This window comes from Melanerpes formicivorus, unplaced genomic scaffold (genome assembly GCF_026170545.1).
Source record: "Melanerpes formicivorus ecotype bairdi unplaced genomic scaffold, bMelFor1.0.p_v2 SCAF_98, whole genome shotgun sequence".
NCBI classification, from domain to species: domain Eukaryota; kingdom Metazoa; phylum Chordata; class Aves; order Piciformes; family Picidae; genus Melanerpes; species Melanerpes formicivorus.
Window position 1 is genome coordinate 842906 of NW_027142450.1, and position 20370 is coordinate 863275.

The 20370-nt window shown below is 38.7% G+C and overlaps 1 protein-coding gene across 1 annotated transcript in view; it reads left to right on the forward strand.

Moving 5' to 3' along the window:
• The window catches only part of VSTM4 (V-set and transmembrane domain containing 4), a 38199-nt gene extending 18188 nt beyond the window's left edge, over nucleotides 1-20011 (forward strand). Inside the window, exons 6-8 of the mRNA XM_068166133.1 lie at nucleotides 2880-2992; nucleotides 3821-3882; nucleotides 16374-20011. Of these exons, the coding sequence (XP_068022234.1) occupies nucleotides 2880-2992; nucleotides 3821-3882; nucleotides 16374-16499 (301 nt within the window). The 3' untranslated portion in view covers nucleotides 16500-20011. The remainder of the gene's footprint in view (nucleotides 1-2879; nucleotides 2993-3820; nucleotides 3883-16373) is intronic.
• The last annotated feature ends 359 nt before the right edge of the window (nucleotides 20012-20370 follow it).

A 20370-nucleotide genomic window follows, 5' to 3' on the forward strand; every position in this document is an offset into this window, starting at 1 on the left:
GAAAAAACAAAAAGAAGAGTTAACCAAAACCCATTTATTTCCCATGTTTTAAAAATAAATGCCTAAAAAAAGAGTACAGTTATTTTGGGTTTTCCAACCATCTAATTCCATTTTCTGGGTCTTTCTTTAAATATCCTCCTTCTTATTATTGTCCATGTTATTAAATAACTTTGTCAGGTTTCAGATCCAGAAACCTCCAGGAAATGTGGCTTTGAAAATAGGACTTTTTTTCCCCCTGTCTTTTATATTTGTTTTGGCTTGAAGTCTGCAACGTCTCAGTGACTGCTCCTCTGGAGGCAAATAATTTGAAATGAAAGAAATGTTCACCTCAGAAAGTTGTCCATCTCAGCACCTTGGTTTCATGGTGTCAATCTAACTAACATCACAGGAATAAATTCTGCCAGATCAAACCAGATATGAGCACCCAGTGCCCCTGGGACCTTTTCACCAAGCTCCCCTATTTGGAAAGCATCCAAGCAGATCCCAGTCCACTCAAGTTAGTTTTTGTGCAGGGAATCCCCTGCAGACCGTGCATGAAAGGAAATAGCTGGCTTAGATGATAACAGGAAAAGTCCCACATCTTTGACTTTAACAATAGCAAAGCCAAAATTGCAACAGTTTGCCAGCTTTTAGGACCTTCAGGGAAACGGTTGTCCTGGTGCCATGATTATTAGACAATTTCTACAAGTTTTTTCCCAAACTCATGTATTTTTCTCACTAAAAATTTATTACATCCTTGAAGAAATGCACAACGTGACACTGTTGAAACTGAAGCCAGGAGGTTGGAGAAGGAGCTGAAGATAAAAACCTAACTTTCCTTTTAGGCATACAGCAAGACAAGCTCACAAAGAGGCTGTGTTCCAAAGCCAAATGAGTCTTTTCTGAGTCTCCTTGTTTAGTTTGAGGAGCTCAGTTTTAAGACAGCGAGTACAGTTATTGTGTCTCCCAGAATTAGTTAACCCTGTATGGCCCTGGTGTTTAAAGAAAAAGTGTAAGCCACAAATACTTTTCCCTGTAGCTTCACTTTTTTAGTGGCAAAGCAGGAGTAAGAATGAATGCAATGCACTGACACTAAGCCTTTTCATACATTGTGCTTAAAGCAGCTGTATCTGAATAATAGTATCTTTAAGCTACATATCTGTCTTAATGACCTTGGATTAAAACCAGAAGCAAACAAACAAAAAATCCTTCCCATCCTCTTGTTGGTGTTTGTTCTTTGCAGTTTGCTGTATTTGGGCAGTGGAGCCAGGCAGGACAGTTTCATTTCCTGCTGTTTTAAAACATTTCATGTTTTGATTTTAATGTAGAAACAAATGGTTGTTGTGGGATAGGTTCACACTATTGCAGGCAGGCTTTTAAGTTACTTTAATACAACCTTCGCTTTACATAATTGATGTGATTTATTTATAAATCATGAAAATACCTTTTAAACACTTTTAAAAAAGGTTTGGCAACAAACCTATGCTTTGGACCAAGTACATGGAATAGAGCTCAGGAAAATCTTCAAGACAGTCTTTTTTAACCTATGTAAGTGTAAATCCAGAGTGATTTTACCAGTGGTAGTGACAATCATTTGGATTTGCAGCCGTGTAAAATGATAATGTCTGCTATTTTGTTATTCTTGTGTGGGCAATAGCTGAGACATCTTAACTTTCATTAAGACTTTGGCCTAGCTTGAATATTTGATTCTATTAATACAAGGCAACTATTTCATTATGCAAAAGAACCTGGAAAGGAACAGAAACTTGGGAGAAATGATTTAAAATTAAGTGAAATCAGTGTTGTCATTATTATGACTATGGAGACCCTGTCTGGATCACTTTGTGTGGTGTAACTCACTGGCACACAACAGAAAGGTCCCCACAACCACGAAATCTTTCCCAGGATGAGTCCACAGGCAAATGCATCTGAGCAACAACTGTTTACCAAGTCACCTCCACCACCACAGTCATCATAAGTGACTACTATACTCTCTCCTCCTACCCCAGGCTTAAGCTAGGATTTCTTTCATTCTTTCAGTCAGAACAATTTATTTTCATGTCATTTGTGAGCTAGGAGCACCTGCACAGTCTGTTACCACAGATGAGCTCATACAGCAACAATCACTGCAACCTGACTGCATATATAAGCATTAAATAGTCAAAGCAGGATTTACCGCATCATATTTGGTAGATGATAAGGGTGAAAAATCTAGATTTAGAGGATGTTAAACTGTAATAATCCACACAAAGAAGATTTCTTGGACAGGAGTCTGTTAACAGTATAGTTTGTACTCTCCCCTCCCAGTGCTCATTCAGCACAGATGTGCTGGAGAATGCCTGAGGTTAGAGACTGGGAAACAGTTTCTCAATTTTATGTGCACCAAGCTACCTGGCCTTTTTGAAGAAGGCAGCTTTCTCAAATGTGGGTTTGTGAGATGTCTGAAGATATGCTGCATGCCCTCCTGGCCTGCTGGCTCCTCAGCCAATCTTAGCCCAGAAAATACATCAAAGATTTTTGCTTTGCTGTGTGCTCTTTGTGTATGTTTATACAAGTCACCTAACCTGTCTGTGCCTATGTCTCTCAAGGACAGACAGGTACAAGCTCATCCTGGGTGCAGCAGTGGGTTCATACATGAAATGAATCTTGCTTAAATCTGACACAGCATTATTTGCATCAGGACAGATCAGACTCCTGAGCTTCCCAGCCAACCCAGAGCATTTCCAGCCCTTGTATGAGCTTTTTCAGTATATCCTCAGGTCAAAATCCCAGTTGTTGGGCAGGGACTCTTACAAGTGGAAGGTGATATGTTTGCATGAATCCACTGGGACAAGCTGTCTTTCCCACCACTGCCTTCACTTTTCCCTCACATATGTCATGTATGGGCCTCTGCTTTCTAGCTCTGGGGAGACAGTTACCAGTGTGACAAGCATGTCCCCTCTACAGCCCAAGAAGGTAAAGAAAAAGAAAGAGAGAGAAAGGTTGGAGCAGCCGCCAGCCATCCCAGCAAAAGGTATGGAAATAGAGATACAGAGGTATTACACATCCCAAGTACAACCACGGAGGGACAGCCAAGTGTGGGCTATCAGGACTTCTGCCCTCCGACACTGACTGTCAGATGACTCCCGTAGGGCAGGGGAGAAATGGCTTTTGTCTGCTGCTGGGACCAGGCTCTCATCTCACTGCAGCTCTTGCTTGTCCAAGAAAGAGGTCTCAACTCTCACTAATCAGAGTTCACAGAATCACAGAATTTTGTGAACTTTGAATCTCTGTAGCAATATTCATCTTGCTCAAAATGAAGATTGAAGTTAGGCAAAAAGAAATTACATTTTGGGGATAGAGTGAAGGAGCCAGCACATTGCACTTTTAAAATTGCAGGTACACATGAAAAGTCAAAGAAGTTGAGCAGAGAAAGATCAACCTCTTGGGGACCTCACTTTCAAAGAGGATTTGACATTTCCTCTGGGGTGAAATCTCACAAACACTTGGGCATACTTCCTGAGCACTGTTGCCAGCGCTGAGCCACTGGGACAGAGGAGGGGAAGGACCAGAAGGTTTACTTCGGGTTAGATCACAGGTCATCAGTTCTAAAGGGATATATATGCTCTGGCTCCTGTAAACAACATTTTGCACATCAGATTCTTTAATCTTATGATTTTTTCTAATTTATCAGCCTAATGCTTCATTGTAAAGTAAGTTATCTGAAATACAGTTAAACTCTGTACCAGTTAAACTCTGGTACATAGATCTGATCTGTATTTTATAAATTGCTAATGCATAGACTAGAAATGACAATGAATGATGATAATATAAAATGATTCCTTAATATTTGTTTCCATAGTTCCAATAGCCAATAATTTTCCTAAGCCCAAGCTCTTGAAACCTCAAAGAAAATTGACCCTGGTAAGTGATTTTTCTATGACATTATTTTATCTGTATTCTTCTCTCTCAATACAGTTGCTGTAATGTTGCCAGAACTCTAGGTTTAGAAAATGTAAACTGGCATAAAAATCATATGAGTATTTTAGTTTTTTTTTAAGAAATACTTTTTCAAGTGTTGAATTATCATGGCTCTTCTCATTTGCAGCATTAGGTTACACTGGTTTATGTTTTCCAGCTTTATAGCAGTTGTCATGTCTACAAATTTAAGCTGTTCTTAAATGGAACCTCCTGTTGATTCTCACATGCTTCTGGCAGCTAGAAGAAATACCAGTTGCTGACAGAGTCACAACTGTACTGGTCACACTGCTTTTGAGACTTTTCATGTCGGGAATGGGGAGCCTGATTCTGCCCTACAGTGGTGTAAATCAGGAATAACTGAACTTAAAGAATACAGTATATGTAGATAGCTCCTTTCTCTGGCAACAGAGAGCCCAGAGTGACTAACTCTCCAATTTATGTGTGGCTGTGTACCTAAAATTAGGCCAGGAGAATAACCTAAAAGCTTCTGTGATGGCCTCATTTTCAGATGAGTGTTAGAATTGGGAGCCTTCTTACCAACTGTCTGTAAATAACCTCTGCCTTTTTAACCCTGGTCAGGGTACAGGACAGGGTACCTTGGCATTATGCCAGATGATTTTAGAACAGGTCAGTTAAAATCTTAGGTGATATTGCTGCTCAAGTAGGGAGCTCAACTCTCTTTTTTCAGGTCCTGCAGGGACTGCACCTTGGTCAGGCTCTGCTCATACAGGTCAGGTTTCAGTAGAAGAGGCAGAGTTTTAGAAATCCATGAAAAGGCTTTATATCCATGTAGGTAACTGTGTTACGCCAATGGTATGCTAATAGGACAAAGATACAGATGAGAGCACTTGGCATCAGGGGTTGACAGCCACACTTTGCTGCATGTATACTGTGTTAATCCCCTCACCCAGGCATGCAGCTATAGCATACATCGGTGAGTTTTCAGTTCTCCCAGTAAAAGCTCTGATCAGTTAAAGCACTCAGACTCTTCCTTCAGGTCAATAAAGCACATCAACACATGCTGAACTTCAGGTAAATCTATTTCCAGACACTTTTTCTTCCTGAAAAAAATCCAAGGATATGGGCCACAAATAGCTGTTGACTCTTCCCTTCCTGTTATGCAACCCCAATCAAGGTTCAAACTCTCTGGAGGTGAGCAGGAATAAAGCCTTTTCAAACAATGAAATCAGCTTTGTCTTCCCTATTGTGACTGAGGATCCATATACTGCAGGCAGCCAGCACACTCAAGTCTAATGCCTTGCTGTTGAACTCAAATCTGGCAGCTGTTTCCATGTGTTGCTCTTTGCCTTTTCATATTTCACCTCAGAGTGCATGTAGATATCACAGCCTGCCTAAAACACACAATCTATGGTTGCGAGTTAATTTTAAGTTGAAAAGTTATCCAACGAATATTATCCAAAGGATTGAGGCCAAAACTTGCCTAGCAATAAAGTGAAATAAAGAGCAAAGTGAACTAAACCCAGGTCAGTCTTTAAGGCACATTCAGAAGCTGGGCAGTTCGCTCTCCATAAATGTTTGTTTGGGTTTTTTTTCCCATTTCTGTTCCTCTTGTTTCCCTTTACAACACAGTTGGTTAAACCTCTGTGTTTTAGAATTTTCAGAAAAAGGTGAAGAAAAAGCACTCCATTTTTCTGCTTTTAAATGATTGTTTCAGTGAGGAAATTAAAATAATTGAAGTGAAAGATGTTTCAACAAATATACAAAATGTTAATAATTACAGAGAAAGGACAGATTCATCTGACAGAAACATCTATTGACTTCACGCAGAATCATACAGAATCACCAAGGTTGGAAGAGACCTCAAAGATCATCAAGTCCAACCTGTCACCACCCACCTCATGACTAAACCATGGCACCAAGTGCCACATCCAATCCCCTCTTGAACACCTCCAGGGACAGTGACTTCACCACCTCCCTGGGCAGCCCATTCCAATGACAAACAGCTCTCTCAGTGAAGAACTTTCTCCTTACCTGCAGCCTAAGCTTTCATCAAACTTGCCTCCCCATAGCTTTAATTCTTAAAAATTTCTCAGTTTTTAAATTTTTGACTGTTTTGGGGCAGAAATACAGTATCATCATCCTGCTAAATCTCTGCAGGATAATATACATATATATAATTTGCAGACATAAATGTTGTATGTTGTACAGCTGTTGTCTGTAAAAGTTTTTTTTTCTCTGGTGGCACATAGTTATTAGGTAATCTTTGCTGTGAAGGCAAACTCAGGTTGCTGAGTTTCTGGACTTCCACAGCTTCCTTGTGTGAGTCAAGGAAGGTACCACGCCAGGGCACCAGGAGAATATTCTGGAAATCCTAAGCAAACAAATTGGAGCATAAGGGAACACTACAAAATAATTTCAGTGTTTGGGGAAATTTTTTGTAATAACCTAAATACCAGCAAAATTATTTCCAGAGGACATGTGCTTCTGGTTTCTTGAAAGATGTTTATAATAAGCTAGAGAATTTCTTTTGTTGTTAACGTGCTAGAGTGGGTTGCAGTATCATTTTACAAGAATACAATAACCTGGATAAAATATGGGCATAATCTCAATGAAAATTTCAAAGAAAAAAAGAAAAGAAGAGAGAAAGCCTAATATGATGTTCAATTGCACAGCCTTGAGTAAAGCCTTTTAAAAACTCTGCCTAAGTCATATTGCTTTAGCCAGAATAACAATTCTATGCTCCCCTTGTTGCAAAAATATTCCCCATCAGTGTCATTCTCTATTAGCATCAATGAGAAATGTGTACAGATCAAAGGAAATAGAAATGCTGAAATACAAAAAGGGATGATTTTTATAGCATGCAAGAAGCACGGAGAGTCATTAGGAAGAAGAACATTCTAGGGCCCCACAAATTCTGCTCTCTAAGGGCTATTCTGCTATAGCCTTAAGTACTTAGCCCTTTGAGTTGTTAGAGATAAATCTTATACTTCCTCAACCAAATGTTCTGGTAAGCTTTTCATTGCCTCCTAGAGATTAATTGTCATGGCCCAAGAGTGTCAGCTGTAGCACATCATCTAAATGAAAAGGTTTCAGTTTCTTTTCATGAAGGTTTGTGCTACCAAGCTTAGGATTTCCTGTGTGATTCACAAGAGCCAATGGAAAGGACATGACTTCAGGTTAGACCAGATCCTTCAGTCTTTACTTATGCAAAATGCTTGTTGACTTCATCATTTTCACAACAAATTTTAGGGAAAAGAATACCTGTACAGATAAGATAGGCTATATGCAACCTTTATGCTTCTGCCCTTGACATATGTGACCTCTGCTAAGCCATCGTCTCACTTTGAAATCAGGTAAATATATCCTATATTGCAACTGATCCCCTTGAATTTAGATTCTTCAAACAAATCATACATGTAAAGCACATGATTGCATTAAATGCTGTCTTCTGTTGCTCCTATGCTGAGTAACCACTAGAATGTACCTGGCTTCTTGTGCTCCCCACAACAGTACTTAAGCTCATACAGTGTAGACAGCATTGCTTATCTAAACATAGATTGGATCACTAGTGGCCCAATATCACAAGATTTCTGAGATTTTCTTGATGATGATGATGATGATGAAAAACCTGCTTGAGAAACAGGAAAAGCTTACGGTTATCTAAAGCTGAGGGAAATTTCTGGAAGCAATTTTGTTACCTTTGCGTGAAAGCATACTCTTTGACACCCCTTTTATCTACCTGCCTTTTTCAGGCACCACTTGCATATTTTATGCTGAGATTTGCAAAGCAAGCTCAGAGAGCTGTATTCCCAGGCTTTTACAGGTGTAACAGAAGTGAGAAGCTCAGGTTTCTTTCTGCAGCCTTGAAAATCCCATCTGTATTTATCATTATAGGCTAAGTGCTGACAATGTGCTGAGTGCCAGCCAGTGTAGGCCAGGACAGTCCCTGCACTGAAAGTGCTTACTTGGTAATGATTAACATGCCTGAAAGTCTACAATTTGCAAGTATTCAAAGGACAGCTTCCCTGCTCCTGACATGTCCACAAAGCAGAAGGGTGCTGTTTGGAGCAAGAACTTGACATAGGTTTAACTCCTGTGGAACAGAGAAGGCTGAGAATTGGTCTCATCATCTGAATGTACTCAGCAAATTCAAGCTTTCAACATTACACATATAGCTCAGTGTTCTACATCAGTGTGCACTCCTTAATAAAACAATGAGATGGGTGCTCTTAAAGCTGCCCAGAAGATTAAGTTACATTCACTTCCAAGATGCTTTTGGACTTTTAGGTTTCAGGAGGGCATTTCCAACTGTACCACAAACCTACCAGACCCACTGTCTGTCAGAACCAGTCACCATGGAGTCCATTTGGAAAAGGGGTCTATATGAGTGAGTGTATTATCAGCAGTCTTATTGCCACATCGCCACATCAGAGATGTGAAATGTAAAGAACTGCTTTGGGTTTTTTGTTGCCCTGAAATTTGTGCCTTCTAAGAATAGAATAGAATAGAATAGAATAGAATAGAATAGAATAGAATAGAATAGAATAGAATAGAATAGAATAGCATAGCATAGCATAGCATAGCATAGAATAGAATAGAATAGAATAGAATAGAATAGAATAGAATAGAATAGAATTAACCAGGTTGGAAAAGACCTTCAAGATCATCAAGTCCAACCTATCACCCAGCACCACCTAATCAACTAAACCATGGCACCAAGTGCTTCATCCAGTCTCTTCTTAAACACCTTCAGTGATGGTGACTCCACCACCTCCTTGGGCAGCCCATTCCAATGACCAATCACTCTTTCTGTGAAGAACTTCTTCCTAACATCCAGCCTAAACCTCCCCTGGTGCAGTTTGAGACTGTGTCCTCTCATTCTGGTGCTGGTTGCCTGGTTACAACCTTCCTTCAAGTAGTTGTAGAGAGCAATAAGGTCTCCCCTGAGCCTCCTCTTTTCCAGGCTAAGCAACCCCAGCTCCCTCAGCTTCTCCTCATAGGGCTTGTGCTAAGCTGTGTTCCAACCTGCTGACCTGAAGTTTTAACTTCACAGCAACCTGGGAACAAATTTACACATTGTAAGATTTAGTTGATCATCGATTTGTTTGGGTTTTTTAACCTGTCTTCTTTTAATCTTACTGTTAAGTGCTATATCATTCAAACCAAATACCATATGCATCAAGCTAGCTAGGAAAGCTAGGCCAGTCAGGGGTGATTTGGCATAACTAGTAGGATTCCTTAGTAGTCTTAACCTATAAGCTCCATTGGTCCTTTCACTGAGGAAAAAAAAAAGGAAGGGAAATGCATCTGTTCAGTAATTAGTGGATTCTGGCTCTGAGAACAATCAGCTTTTCTTTCTTTCCTGGGTGATTTTAAATTAAAAGCTCTGCCACCCTCTGTTAGAAGAGTTATTTCTTCCACAACATATAATGATGACTGATGATTTAAGTTGCCAATTTCTTAAGGCATTATTGATCTCCACAGACTTCAAGTCACATTGTATGTATGACAGTGAACATTTTTTTCCTTGACTCCAGGCAATTCTCAAATATTTCCATCCAGTCCAAGTAATTTCTTTCTCTGTGAGATGAATAATCCTTTTATTTTTTACTTTTTTTAGTCTTTCCTTAGGATGCAAGATGTCCATAGGAACATGAATATTACTTACACTTTTAGATTGGCACTGAGAGTACAACATATGCAGAACTGCTGAGTTATGCCTGCTTTCCCATTCAGATCACAGGTTGCTATCTTTACCTTCAAAATTGAACAGTTTGTATAAACACATAAAATCTCTTGCTGCAGTTGTGCTGAGCTTTGTGTATTTACAAAATCCCACAGAAGATGATTTTTGTGTGATGATATATTTGGAGGAATGAAAGTCCCATCAGAAAACTGAAGTCCTTTAAATACTTCCTTGGGCCTTCTTGGAGGATAAGAAGAAATCAGTCTGATTTTCAGCAATGTAGGTTTAGAATCTAGCAATACCTTTGAGAGTGTGAAATGCTTTATTGACAGGACATTCTGTTAACAAAGATCTAGAACCTGGCTCACCCCATAGAGTCACTAACTGCCCTGTATTTGTGGGATTTTCTTTCTTTAAAATAAAGTAATTCAATAGGACTTGCTAAATCATCTTCATCCTTCACATTGTTATAAAAACTTCTGTGACATCCAATAGGAAAACTTAGATGCAATGCTGAAACAGGCTTCACAAATTATTGTAGATAATGTTCTCTGGGAGACTGATAAGTTTGTTTGTAGTTGTTTTGTTCTTTATTTGTTTGTTTTGTTTTGTTTTTTTACTCTAGGGAGTGAAAAATAAGCATTTTAATAGAAAGAACCAGTCCAAAAGTTTGGTGGTTGTTGTTTTTTTTATCAGTGTCACTGACAGGGACACTATAAGTCATTCTTCCTGCTCCCCAAATTTTTCAGTGAATTTTTCAGTGTCATATTTTTCAGCCTTGGCACTGAAAAGACAGTCTCCCTTGATATTTCAGCATTCTTACTGGCCAGCAGTTGCATTTCTAGGGGATAACAGATAACTCATCTTGCAGATCTAGCTTCAGGTTTTTTGATGGACTGCAGAAGTAATTTTTGAAGCTCCTTTCTTCCAGGGGAATCTGTCTGGCTTTCTGCCTGCAATCGAGATGCCTGAACCTCTAAAGAGAAAAGACATAAAAATCCTGCCCACTCCTAATGAAGTTACTGCCTTAATAAGGGAGCCATTCCACTGAAGTTCACAGGGTTTGAGCATATACCTATGGCCCTGAGGAGCACTACTGATTGCAGCACAAGAAAGACCACACATTCTAGAGAGAGAATGGCCTTCCTGTGTATGTTACAAATAAGACTGCCAAACACTGATCCTTTTCTCTCTAAATCTACAGTGAGTTTTCTCACCATTAACATTGCAAAATCATGCCTAACCCCACTGCTAGTGTGCACTGTCTCCCCTTCTGCTGGTGGCCCAGACAAGGGAATTGCAGCATGTCCACTAAACATGCTGAATCTTCACTTCAGCACACTCTTGCCTTAACCTCCCTAACTGACCCCTCAGCGATGGCCACACTGGCAGCCATAGGCCATTTCATCCCACAGCTTTAAAAACCCCCAAACCCAAAACAAACCAAAACAAATCACACAGAAAACCTCAAACAAACAAACAAGCTTGTGATAAGGAGAAGATGGGCTAGCCCCTTTTCCTTCAGTAGCATGCAGTATGCAGTTTCCTCCTGACTGGGCATTCATGAGAGAGGAACAGCAGTCTGCCCTTGTGGCCAAAGCCCAACCAGTCAGCCTGGAGAGCCCCATGTAGACACTTTCTGACTGAGTATGCTCAGGCAGTGACACAGGATGTTCCTGAGCTATGCCATCTGGACACGATCCACATTTTTCCGGTAGAGCTCATTACTGCATGTGACCACAAAGCAGGATGTTTCTCAAATATGAAAGAGAAAAGCCCAAAGATTCGAGTTTGGTCTTTGCACAGAAAGTGAGAGAAAAAGTAGTAGTTCCAGCATGTGCTTGCTAAGAAAGAGGCATTTCATTGCACTAGGGCAGGGCTGCTCACTTTGTGCTAGGGAGTAACCTGGAGAGAACTGCAATTTTTAGAGACCAAATCAAAGCTCACCACCTCTTGGCTCTGTCTTTCCCAGTTGCATTTCTTACAGCATCTCCCTGGCACCACAGTGTGCACTCAATAGCACATTGTGGCCCATCCATAGGTTACAATTTGCCATGTACTGGCAATCAAACCAGCAAACATATGCATAACAGGCAAGGTTTTATCCTTCCTGACCTAGTTCATTCACCCACAAGCACAGGTGTGCCACTGAGGGTGGGGGTTCATTTTCAATTGTTGCTGCAGGACATAGGAGTTACTAAAAATATTACTCAGCTTTCACTGAAACTTGGGAAATATGTTTGTTAAATCCAGAAAAAAACAGAGGTGAAAGTTCAGTTTGGTGTATAAACATAATTTTGTTCCTCTGGTCCTATCTTAAAGTCATCCTGTATCACATCCTAGACAAAAACTCCATCACGTGTGATCATATTCCAAGGCAAATATCTGCAGCAATTGTCACTAAAATCTGTAAGACTGTCATGAACTGGGAAGTAAATTATTTTCTTATTATTTTTGATAGTAAACTAGAATCAGGGATTCCCCCCACCCTTCAGAAATTAACATTCATTTAATTTTAATGTCAACCAGAGTGGCCATGGAACTGTGAGACTGCAGCAAGCTGTAAGTGCAAGTTTGCATCAGTTGTTTTTCTAGACAAGTTAAATATATTAGGATATTATTTGCCTATCTTATTCCTACCTAATTACAAGTTGGATAGAAGTGATCTTAGTTAAAAATTCAAGAACTTTCAGTCTGATAGTGCTCACAGTAAACAACTATAAGTCTGATGAGGAACAAATCAGCTAAGCTCAGGATGAGCAAAACTGACATTCCTGGTAATTATGACATAAAAATCAAGGTATTTTCAGTAAGAAGACATGATTTCTAGGTAATTCCTACCATATTTATATACTGGACAAACCCAATAAAAACAAAACTCTGGATACACACACATTAGTTTCTTTTAAATGTGCACATGATAGACTTTGCAGATTGTTTATTAAGAGCTGTGCTCCTATAAATGAACTCTTTTTGAATGTTTGCCTATGGGAAGCCCTATGACAAGAATAACCTAAAATTTAAACTGGAAGAAGTCTGGAAAAGTAATCACTGTGCATTTGGCTGAAGGTGCACTGGAAAGTGATGACTTTTCTTAATTTGTATTTTTGCAAAGTGAGTGATGGTAAGATGAGAAAAGAGACATACAAGATAAAGAGTGTATCTAGAACGATCACATTGGAAATGAATTCTATTTGAAGAAATCCTTTCAATGTTATTTTAGAACACTGCTGTGATTTTTCAGGAAAGGGAGTTGTATCCATAGAAATCCCAATAACCTCCTAAGTGAAGAGCCAGGATGGAAGGAGAGAAGTGAATGGCCAGTCATCCATTGTCTCTTCCTCTTCTGCCCTAGTGTCCGTCCCACCTATAATAACAGTTACTAAAGTCACGCTATTGTTCCAGAAATGAGATGGTGGCAGGATTCCAGGTTTACACTGCCAAAATGCTATCCAATCCAAATGAGAGATAAAACTGTAGAATTAGTTTTCTTTTCCTGCCTGTTCAAAAAAAAAAAAAAAAAAGAAAAAGGAAGTTTTGGACAAACAAACCAGCACAATTAAATTAAACATGTGCTTGATAAATGAAGTAGAGAAGAGTGTATGGATTAAAACTCTGGCTACCATAGGTACTTTAAAGTAGTGTTGGCTTCCATGCACTGTTATTACACATCCTTTGCTGAAAACTGTATACCCTTCACAATTTTGAACCTCCTGTGTGTTTCCTCATATTTTCAATCAAATTATTACATACTAGAAATATGCATAAGGGAAATTATGCTACACATTTTATGGTTTGCTGTTGCTTGTAGCAGTAATTGAAGTACCTTTTCCACTTATGAAAGTACTAATTTTATTTGGTTTTATTGCTTTTCTAGATGCAATTATTTATTTAGTGTGTTTTGGCTTTATTAAATTATGTTTACTATAAGAACATCATAAAAATGTATGAAAGCAACACATCAGCCACTACTGCCCAATGACTTGTTTGGGGGAATCCAGTGTTATTTTTCATATCCAAACATAATAGAATAAAGTAAGAATAAAGAGATAATCTACACTGGAAAACAATGCAATTTTGTGATAATATAATAAAACATCTGGACAATATGATTTCATAAATCTTAGTTCTAAAATTTACATGAGCTGGGCATTGGGGTGGCTATTGTAGGACATACGGCATTCTCTAAGTGGAAACAACATGGAATACAATTAAACAGCAAAGGGGAAAACATACAGATTTACTTTGCCCTGAGCAGCTGATTTCTACAGAACAATGTAAATATTTCCACTTCAAAGAAATGCACTGGGTCAGCCTTAGAAAATGCAGAGTTTTACTACAGCAATGACCAGCAGCTTGTTTGCAAAGTTTTATCAGATTCCATTTTTAGGAGGTTTTTCACGTGCAGTGTATCTGTCTGTGTTGAGGGTTCTGAGGTGACATACACTGAAGCTGGCAACAGAGCTCCAATACTTTCAGACAGAGACTAGATGTGCTATCATACACCTCGAATCAAACCCTCAACATTTGACGGTGTTAGCGTGATATCCATTATCAACTTACCTCCTGTATTTAGCCTCTGCACTAAATAGGTGGACACATACAGTTTTCAAATCTTTATCATATTATAAAAGGCAAACCCAACTTAAATACCTAGAAATTAAGGCTAATACTCTCAGGGTTAGAAAGAAGAGAGGACTACAAAATGTAAGTAACAGAGTGGTTGACCAACAGTTTTGTTCTAAGTCTTCAAACCAGAGCCAGGACAGGGCAGACATCTTTTCAAACTTTGTGGTTCTGTTCAATCCTGATACATGAACAAAGAAAATAAGTGTGTGATTTTATTTGTTATATACAAGATCATGCTGAGATCCTCGGGAAATAAGTCCTTTTACACCAGAGAATTCAGCAAAAGCAGGAAATTTTTTGTGTAGTCAACAGTGGAGCATTTGATAGTGAATGAGGACCAAAAGATGAGATTAAAAAAGACTATTCATGCAGGAGGGAGAAAGAGGGAAGATCATGTGAATCATCAAATGCAAAGTGTACAGTCCTGCAAACGGTTAGCCCTGCAGATGGCCTTCACTCATGTACACAGATCAACTGTCTTCAATGACACCACTTGCAGCAGCAGCTGCACAAAGTATTTCAGGATCAGATCTGCAGAGGAAAAATAAGACTAAATTAGTGTTGGAAAAGTGTAAACTGATCCACCCAGAGGGAAACAATCTGAAATGCAGAGTGTGAGCAACTGTCAAGACAAATGAGAGTATTCTGGAGTGGTGCAGAAGACAGCAAGCAGGGAAGCACAGGACTGATTTCAGACAGGATATTAAATGTTTATCTTTTTAGCCAGAAGACAATATAATAATTATTCAAACACATTTCAAGGAAACAGGAATAATTTCTATTAAATCAGAAAGAAATAAATAGCAGCAAATAAAGCATAAAGGAAACACTTGGCATTGGAAAATACTGTCTAATTCTTCATTATAAAATTTAACTACTGCATGGAAAACCTTGACTTATGAACTTGTGAGTCAGTTTTCAATTTATAACTGTCAAAGCCTTTCTGTGTCTCAGATCTGCAACCTTTTCTATAAGTTATAGTCTTGTGAGTGCAAAAATTTGCATGGCTGGAATGGTTTTAGTTTTGTTTTAATTGTCCTTCTTAGGCTTAAACTTGAGGACACTAGTTATATTCAGGTAGTACCCAAGAAGATAAAAGAACAAATTCTCCAGTTCTTCATTTGCACTGGGCCTTAGCACTTCACCCTTCTTAGGGAGCACAGGCTTTAATCTTCTACAGATAAACTGAAATCCATTTCAAGTGTTAGGACCTCATGTAAAATTCCACAGCAACTCTTCTGTCTGTTGCTACATTTTCTGAGGTGAATTTAATATGAACAACCCCCTCCCAAATGACGAGCCAAGACTCACAAGATAAGATTTTCCTTCTTTAAGCCACCACTCTGAGTCTGGATGTAGTTGCCAATAGCAGTAGGCAGCCCTTTTGAAATTTATTTAGTATATTTTCTTGGTAAAGTCTCTCCAAGCTAAGGTTTATGGGTTTAAGTATAAAAGTCAACTACTGCAATACATCATATATGTATGATCTAGCCTGGTCTAGTTGAGGATGTCCCTGCAGGGAGGTTGGACTAGATGGCCTTTGGAGGTCTCTTCCAGCCTGGACCATTCTGTGAATCTATTCTATGATTCTATGATCATATATCACACAGCTTTGGTGGTATGGCCTTAGTTCTAAAGGCTGAGCTCATCTGTAGCACGGCAGAAGTGGTGAAATCCCATTGGAGTTACAGTAACTCAATTATATCAATTTTTGCTGACTTCTGTATATTTTTTAACAGGTTTTTTTTTTTTTGGTTCTCCTAAGAAACATAATGAGAAGCACTGTGAGTGGCTGTGATTAGAGATGTAACTGGTCCAAGGTTTACATCTGGAAAGCAAATTTGGCATACATATTTCAAATTGTGAACTCTGCAATAAGTAACATCATTTGAATTTGTAATATTTGATGTATCAAATTAAAATGGTCAGTGTTTGAGAAACTGGAAATGAACCTGAAAACCCTACTTTTTAAAATGTTTTTTTATTGCTAATGTTATTTTTATTTAATCTTCTATGAACTCGCCCTAGTGCAGACTAAACTGATTAGCAGCATAGCAGAATTAGTCTGTGTGAGAGAAGAAATATAGCCCATTCTGTAGAATATTTACATTGTGTGGTAATGGCGTTATAACTTTAATTTGTTCGTTCTGTTTCCTAGCCAAAAATCACAGAGGAGAATTTAACATATGCTGAACTTGAACTCATGAAGCCCATTCAGGAAGCCAAAGGCACTCCCAGTACAACAGTCTATGCACAGATACTATTTGAGGAGAACAAGCTGTAATAGTTCATCCCTGTATAAATGTCCTTTGTCTGTGTTCTATTTAATTCCTACTGTGCTGTTTATTTATAAAAATCATACAAATGTCCTTATTATTTTTTTTTTTAATCTCCATTCATGGACTTCTATTTTTCTATGAGACTTTTAAACAAAATGTGGTTGAAAGCAATTGAAGACAAGCATCTGGTCTGCAAGTGACACCTCAGAGATACCCTTCAGAGTGTCCACTCTCCTGTTTTAAATGGACTGGAGTTCCACCTGGGGCATTTTCAGTACTAAACATTATATGATGATTCCAGCTGCAAATGTCAACATCTTGGCCAGCCTCAGAAAGAATAGAGGTGAGATTGATGCACATCAGCCTGCTTCTGAAGACGAAGACCGCTGACCAGGACATTTGTCAATTTAATGCTGTTTTTCCAATCAGAAAAGTATTCATTCAGTAAAGCCAAGATTCTCTTTTTCCCAACAGCAAAGGAAAAGCTAAATTTACTTTTTCTATAAATGGTTTGGTTCCTATATTTTCAAATTCTTTTTCTAAATGGCATTGTCTTAAAAAGAATTATGTTACTTCTGGTAAAGTTCTTAAGTGCTTAAAGTCAAACATTTCAAAATAATCACAAGGAAACATTTGTAGCTAACCCCCAGTGATTTAACGAAGAATATTTATAGCTTAGGAACATTTTCCAGGATTTGATCCTCTTTCAATTCTGCTAAGGAGCAAGGAAGACTTGATAGCGAGTAAAAGACTTTGACAGAACCAGGACAATGCTTTTGGCCTTCATTTAGTCTGGTGCTTCCAAACCTGAAGAAGTCTCCTCCTGTGGTCTGCATTACTGAGCTGCTGATCTAGAGGGAAAAAAAAAACAAACCAAAACAACACACAGCTTTTCTTTTAGTATGGAGCAACCTGTGGGTCCTGCTCACTTGCTTTGGAATTATTTCTTTGGAAACACTGTGGCGCACAAGACAGAGAAAGGAATCTCTTCACCTCTTGATAACCAAGGAGGGATTCTTCCATGTCCTTTGATGCACATTCATGGAAAATGGGCCATTCTGTGGCATCCCAGGTATTTCAGTCATGAAGGATAGCTGGACTGATGTTTTCAAGTTCTATATCTCCAATGCCCAAATTCCTCAAAAGATCAGGAAGAGCTGAATACCAAATATTTTTCAGCTCCTGAGTAACAGCAGAGTTGAAAGACACATAAAAGTATGAGCTCTTTAGCTCACCATCAGGCCATGAAGATCTGATGCTTGGCATGTGCCAGGTTCTCCTGGTCTGGGAGGGAGCCTCATGATATTCAGCAGTATTTAGTGTGGATTTTGGAGTAGCACTTGCAAGCTTTGAGTTTTGAAACCTTGACTAAAGTGATCCAAGTTTCTTCCTCCTTTCCAGCTTGGGCCCTTTTAATGATACAGCAACTTTTCATCAGGCCTCAGAGCACATCTGGGAACCATCACAGGAATACATCCTTATTCCTGTTATAGCATAGGAGTGCAGGAGAGGAGGCCAGGGGTGAGGATGCAGGGATAAGGACTTGTGACAAAGAGGAAGAGAACATCACTGCCTTTTGGAGGGTCTCACCAGAATAAGCAAGTCTGTATAAACTATTTTTTAACAGTTTTGAACAGAGGTAGGGATTAGGCAGCATACAAAATCTGTTACTGTATAGCCAAGATGTCTAAATGTAAAACGCAGTCACCTGCTTCCATGTTAGATAAAAGTCTCTTGTATAAAAATAGAATTTAAGAAAAGCTTTGTCAGGCTGGCCATCATGTACAGTACTAATTCCACTCTAGTCCCTCATTAAAATAGTTATTTCCAAACTAAGACCAGCTTTTTTTCAGTAGGTTTGCTAATGATTAATTGCATTTTTAATGTCTGGATCTGTGAGCTGTCACAAAAATATTTGTTTTACCTTTTCATTTAGTCGCTGACAAAAAAGGCCTGGTCTCTTTCACTGTTCTCTGATCAGGTGATGGACTTTAAAAGATCACAGCAATCAACTTTCTGACTAAACATGAATTGGTACTAAGGAGTGATCAAATAATCAGGGATCAGTTTTGGAACAGTCCTAGTTTGAGTGACTGTTCAGAGAGGACATCTGTTATTCAGAGAGCTCTGTGTGAAGGCCTTAGGAAAGGATAGAATTCATTAATGATTCCTTTGGAATTAAAACTAAAACCCTAACAGGTTAATAGGTTAACTATTTATTAGTGAAAATTTTCCGAAGTTTGGTATATAAACATTCCTTTTACATACAACTGTCCATTGTACCTATTGTGCAGAAAAATCCTCTACTGTATATTTATGCCCAATATTCTAATGAATACCATTCTTTGTGTTAACATTCTATATATTCCTGTTTATGTTTAACATCTAATTCCCCAGAACAATAATTGAGCTAAATAAATTGCCTTTCTTGTTGTCTGTGTAGGATTTATTGCTTGCTAGAGAATGATTCAAAACCAAGTGCTTATCTTGTACTCAGCATTTAGTGAACCCCAACAAGTGGGAATTTAATTTTTCATTCTGCAGAAAATTCCATGATTTTGCAATGTTTTCCATTTGTGACCAGCTTAGGATGACAGCAAAATCGTGAAAGGCACCAGACCAGCTAAAAGAAAGGGGCCAGAACTAGAACTTGGAGCACACATCTTCCTGAGCAGACGTTTCCTATTCCTTCTCTTATTCAAAGTCCACCCCAAAGGTAGTAATGTCAAATCATATCATTGGAGAAAGAAAATCATCCTCCTTTACCTTGCAATTAATTATATGCCTTTCAAGTAGCAAAACAATTTATTTAAAGGACTACAGAGGAGAAAATTTCTGTGTATAATGTGCTCTAGTGGGAGAAATGCAGAGTAAGATCGACTGAGTTCCTTCTAACAGGAACCGTAAGGCTGAATTAATTTCTGGCCTAACTCTCTCTGGCTTCAGCTGAACAGCAGCAGAACGGAATGTGGTCTGCTGTTCTTATAGGACAGGAGCTTCCATGAAGACTCTGAATACTTTATTAAGCAACAGTGTAGTCTGCTGAGTCACAGTATTTTGGCTACTCCTTCTGTTGTCATTGTAAAACATAGCCTACTGCTGAGATTTTAACAAATACAGGTCTATTAGCTTCACACTAATTTAGTAACAGATTATTAAATGTTAATGTACAGCACCCTATAGCTTTAAATAGAATTAGAGATGTTTACAACTTTGGTTAAATGCACCTTGTTCCTCCACATTAAATTTTATTACTAGAATCCTCCATCAGCAAACAGGAGTAAATCATATTAGTGTTGCAGGCTGTGTGGGGGTTGATTGTGCAGCCCCAGGAAAAGGTGTTTTATTACTCTATATTACAACTTTCTAATTGGTAGGTGTGGTCACAATGTCATTATCTCTGTAATTGCAAGCAAATTATTTGTTTTAGAACAACTGTAACATAATTGCAGGGTGCTCGTCATTAAGAAGCTTAATAAACTTGTGTCCTTAGCCAGGGTGTGGCCAGGTTCTGCTGGCATAGTGGGCCTCAGACCAGATGAGGTCTCATTTGATGTTTGATTTATAGGTCAAATTCTGCTTTTTGAGGGCTCCTCCAAAATACCTCTGTTGAGTGACATCGAGATGCAAAGATCCTTTTTGGTTTCAGTTTAACCTGCCAAGGTAAAACATAAAATTCCTAAATTATGCTGCATAACAATTGCTCCTCTGAGTTTTCTGCACTCGTCTGAAATACACTCATTCGGTGTGCTTTGTTTGACTCCTTGTCTGACTATTTTACCATCTTGGTTGGGAGGCAAGGCAGACTGAAAGACTCCATGTCACTAGAAGACTTGGAGTTTCTACTTTTTCTCTCAGGGGAACAAGAAAAGGAAA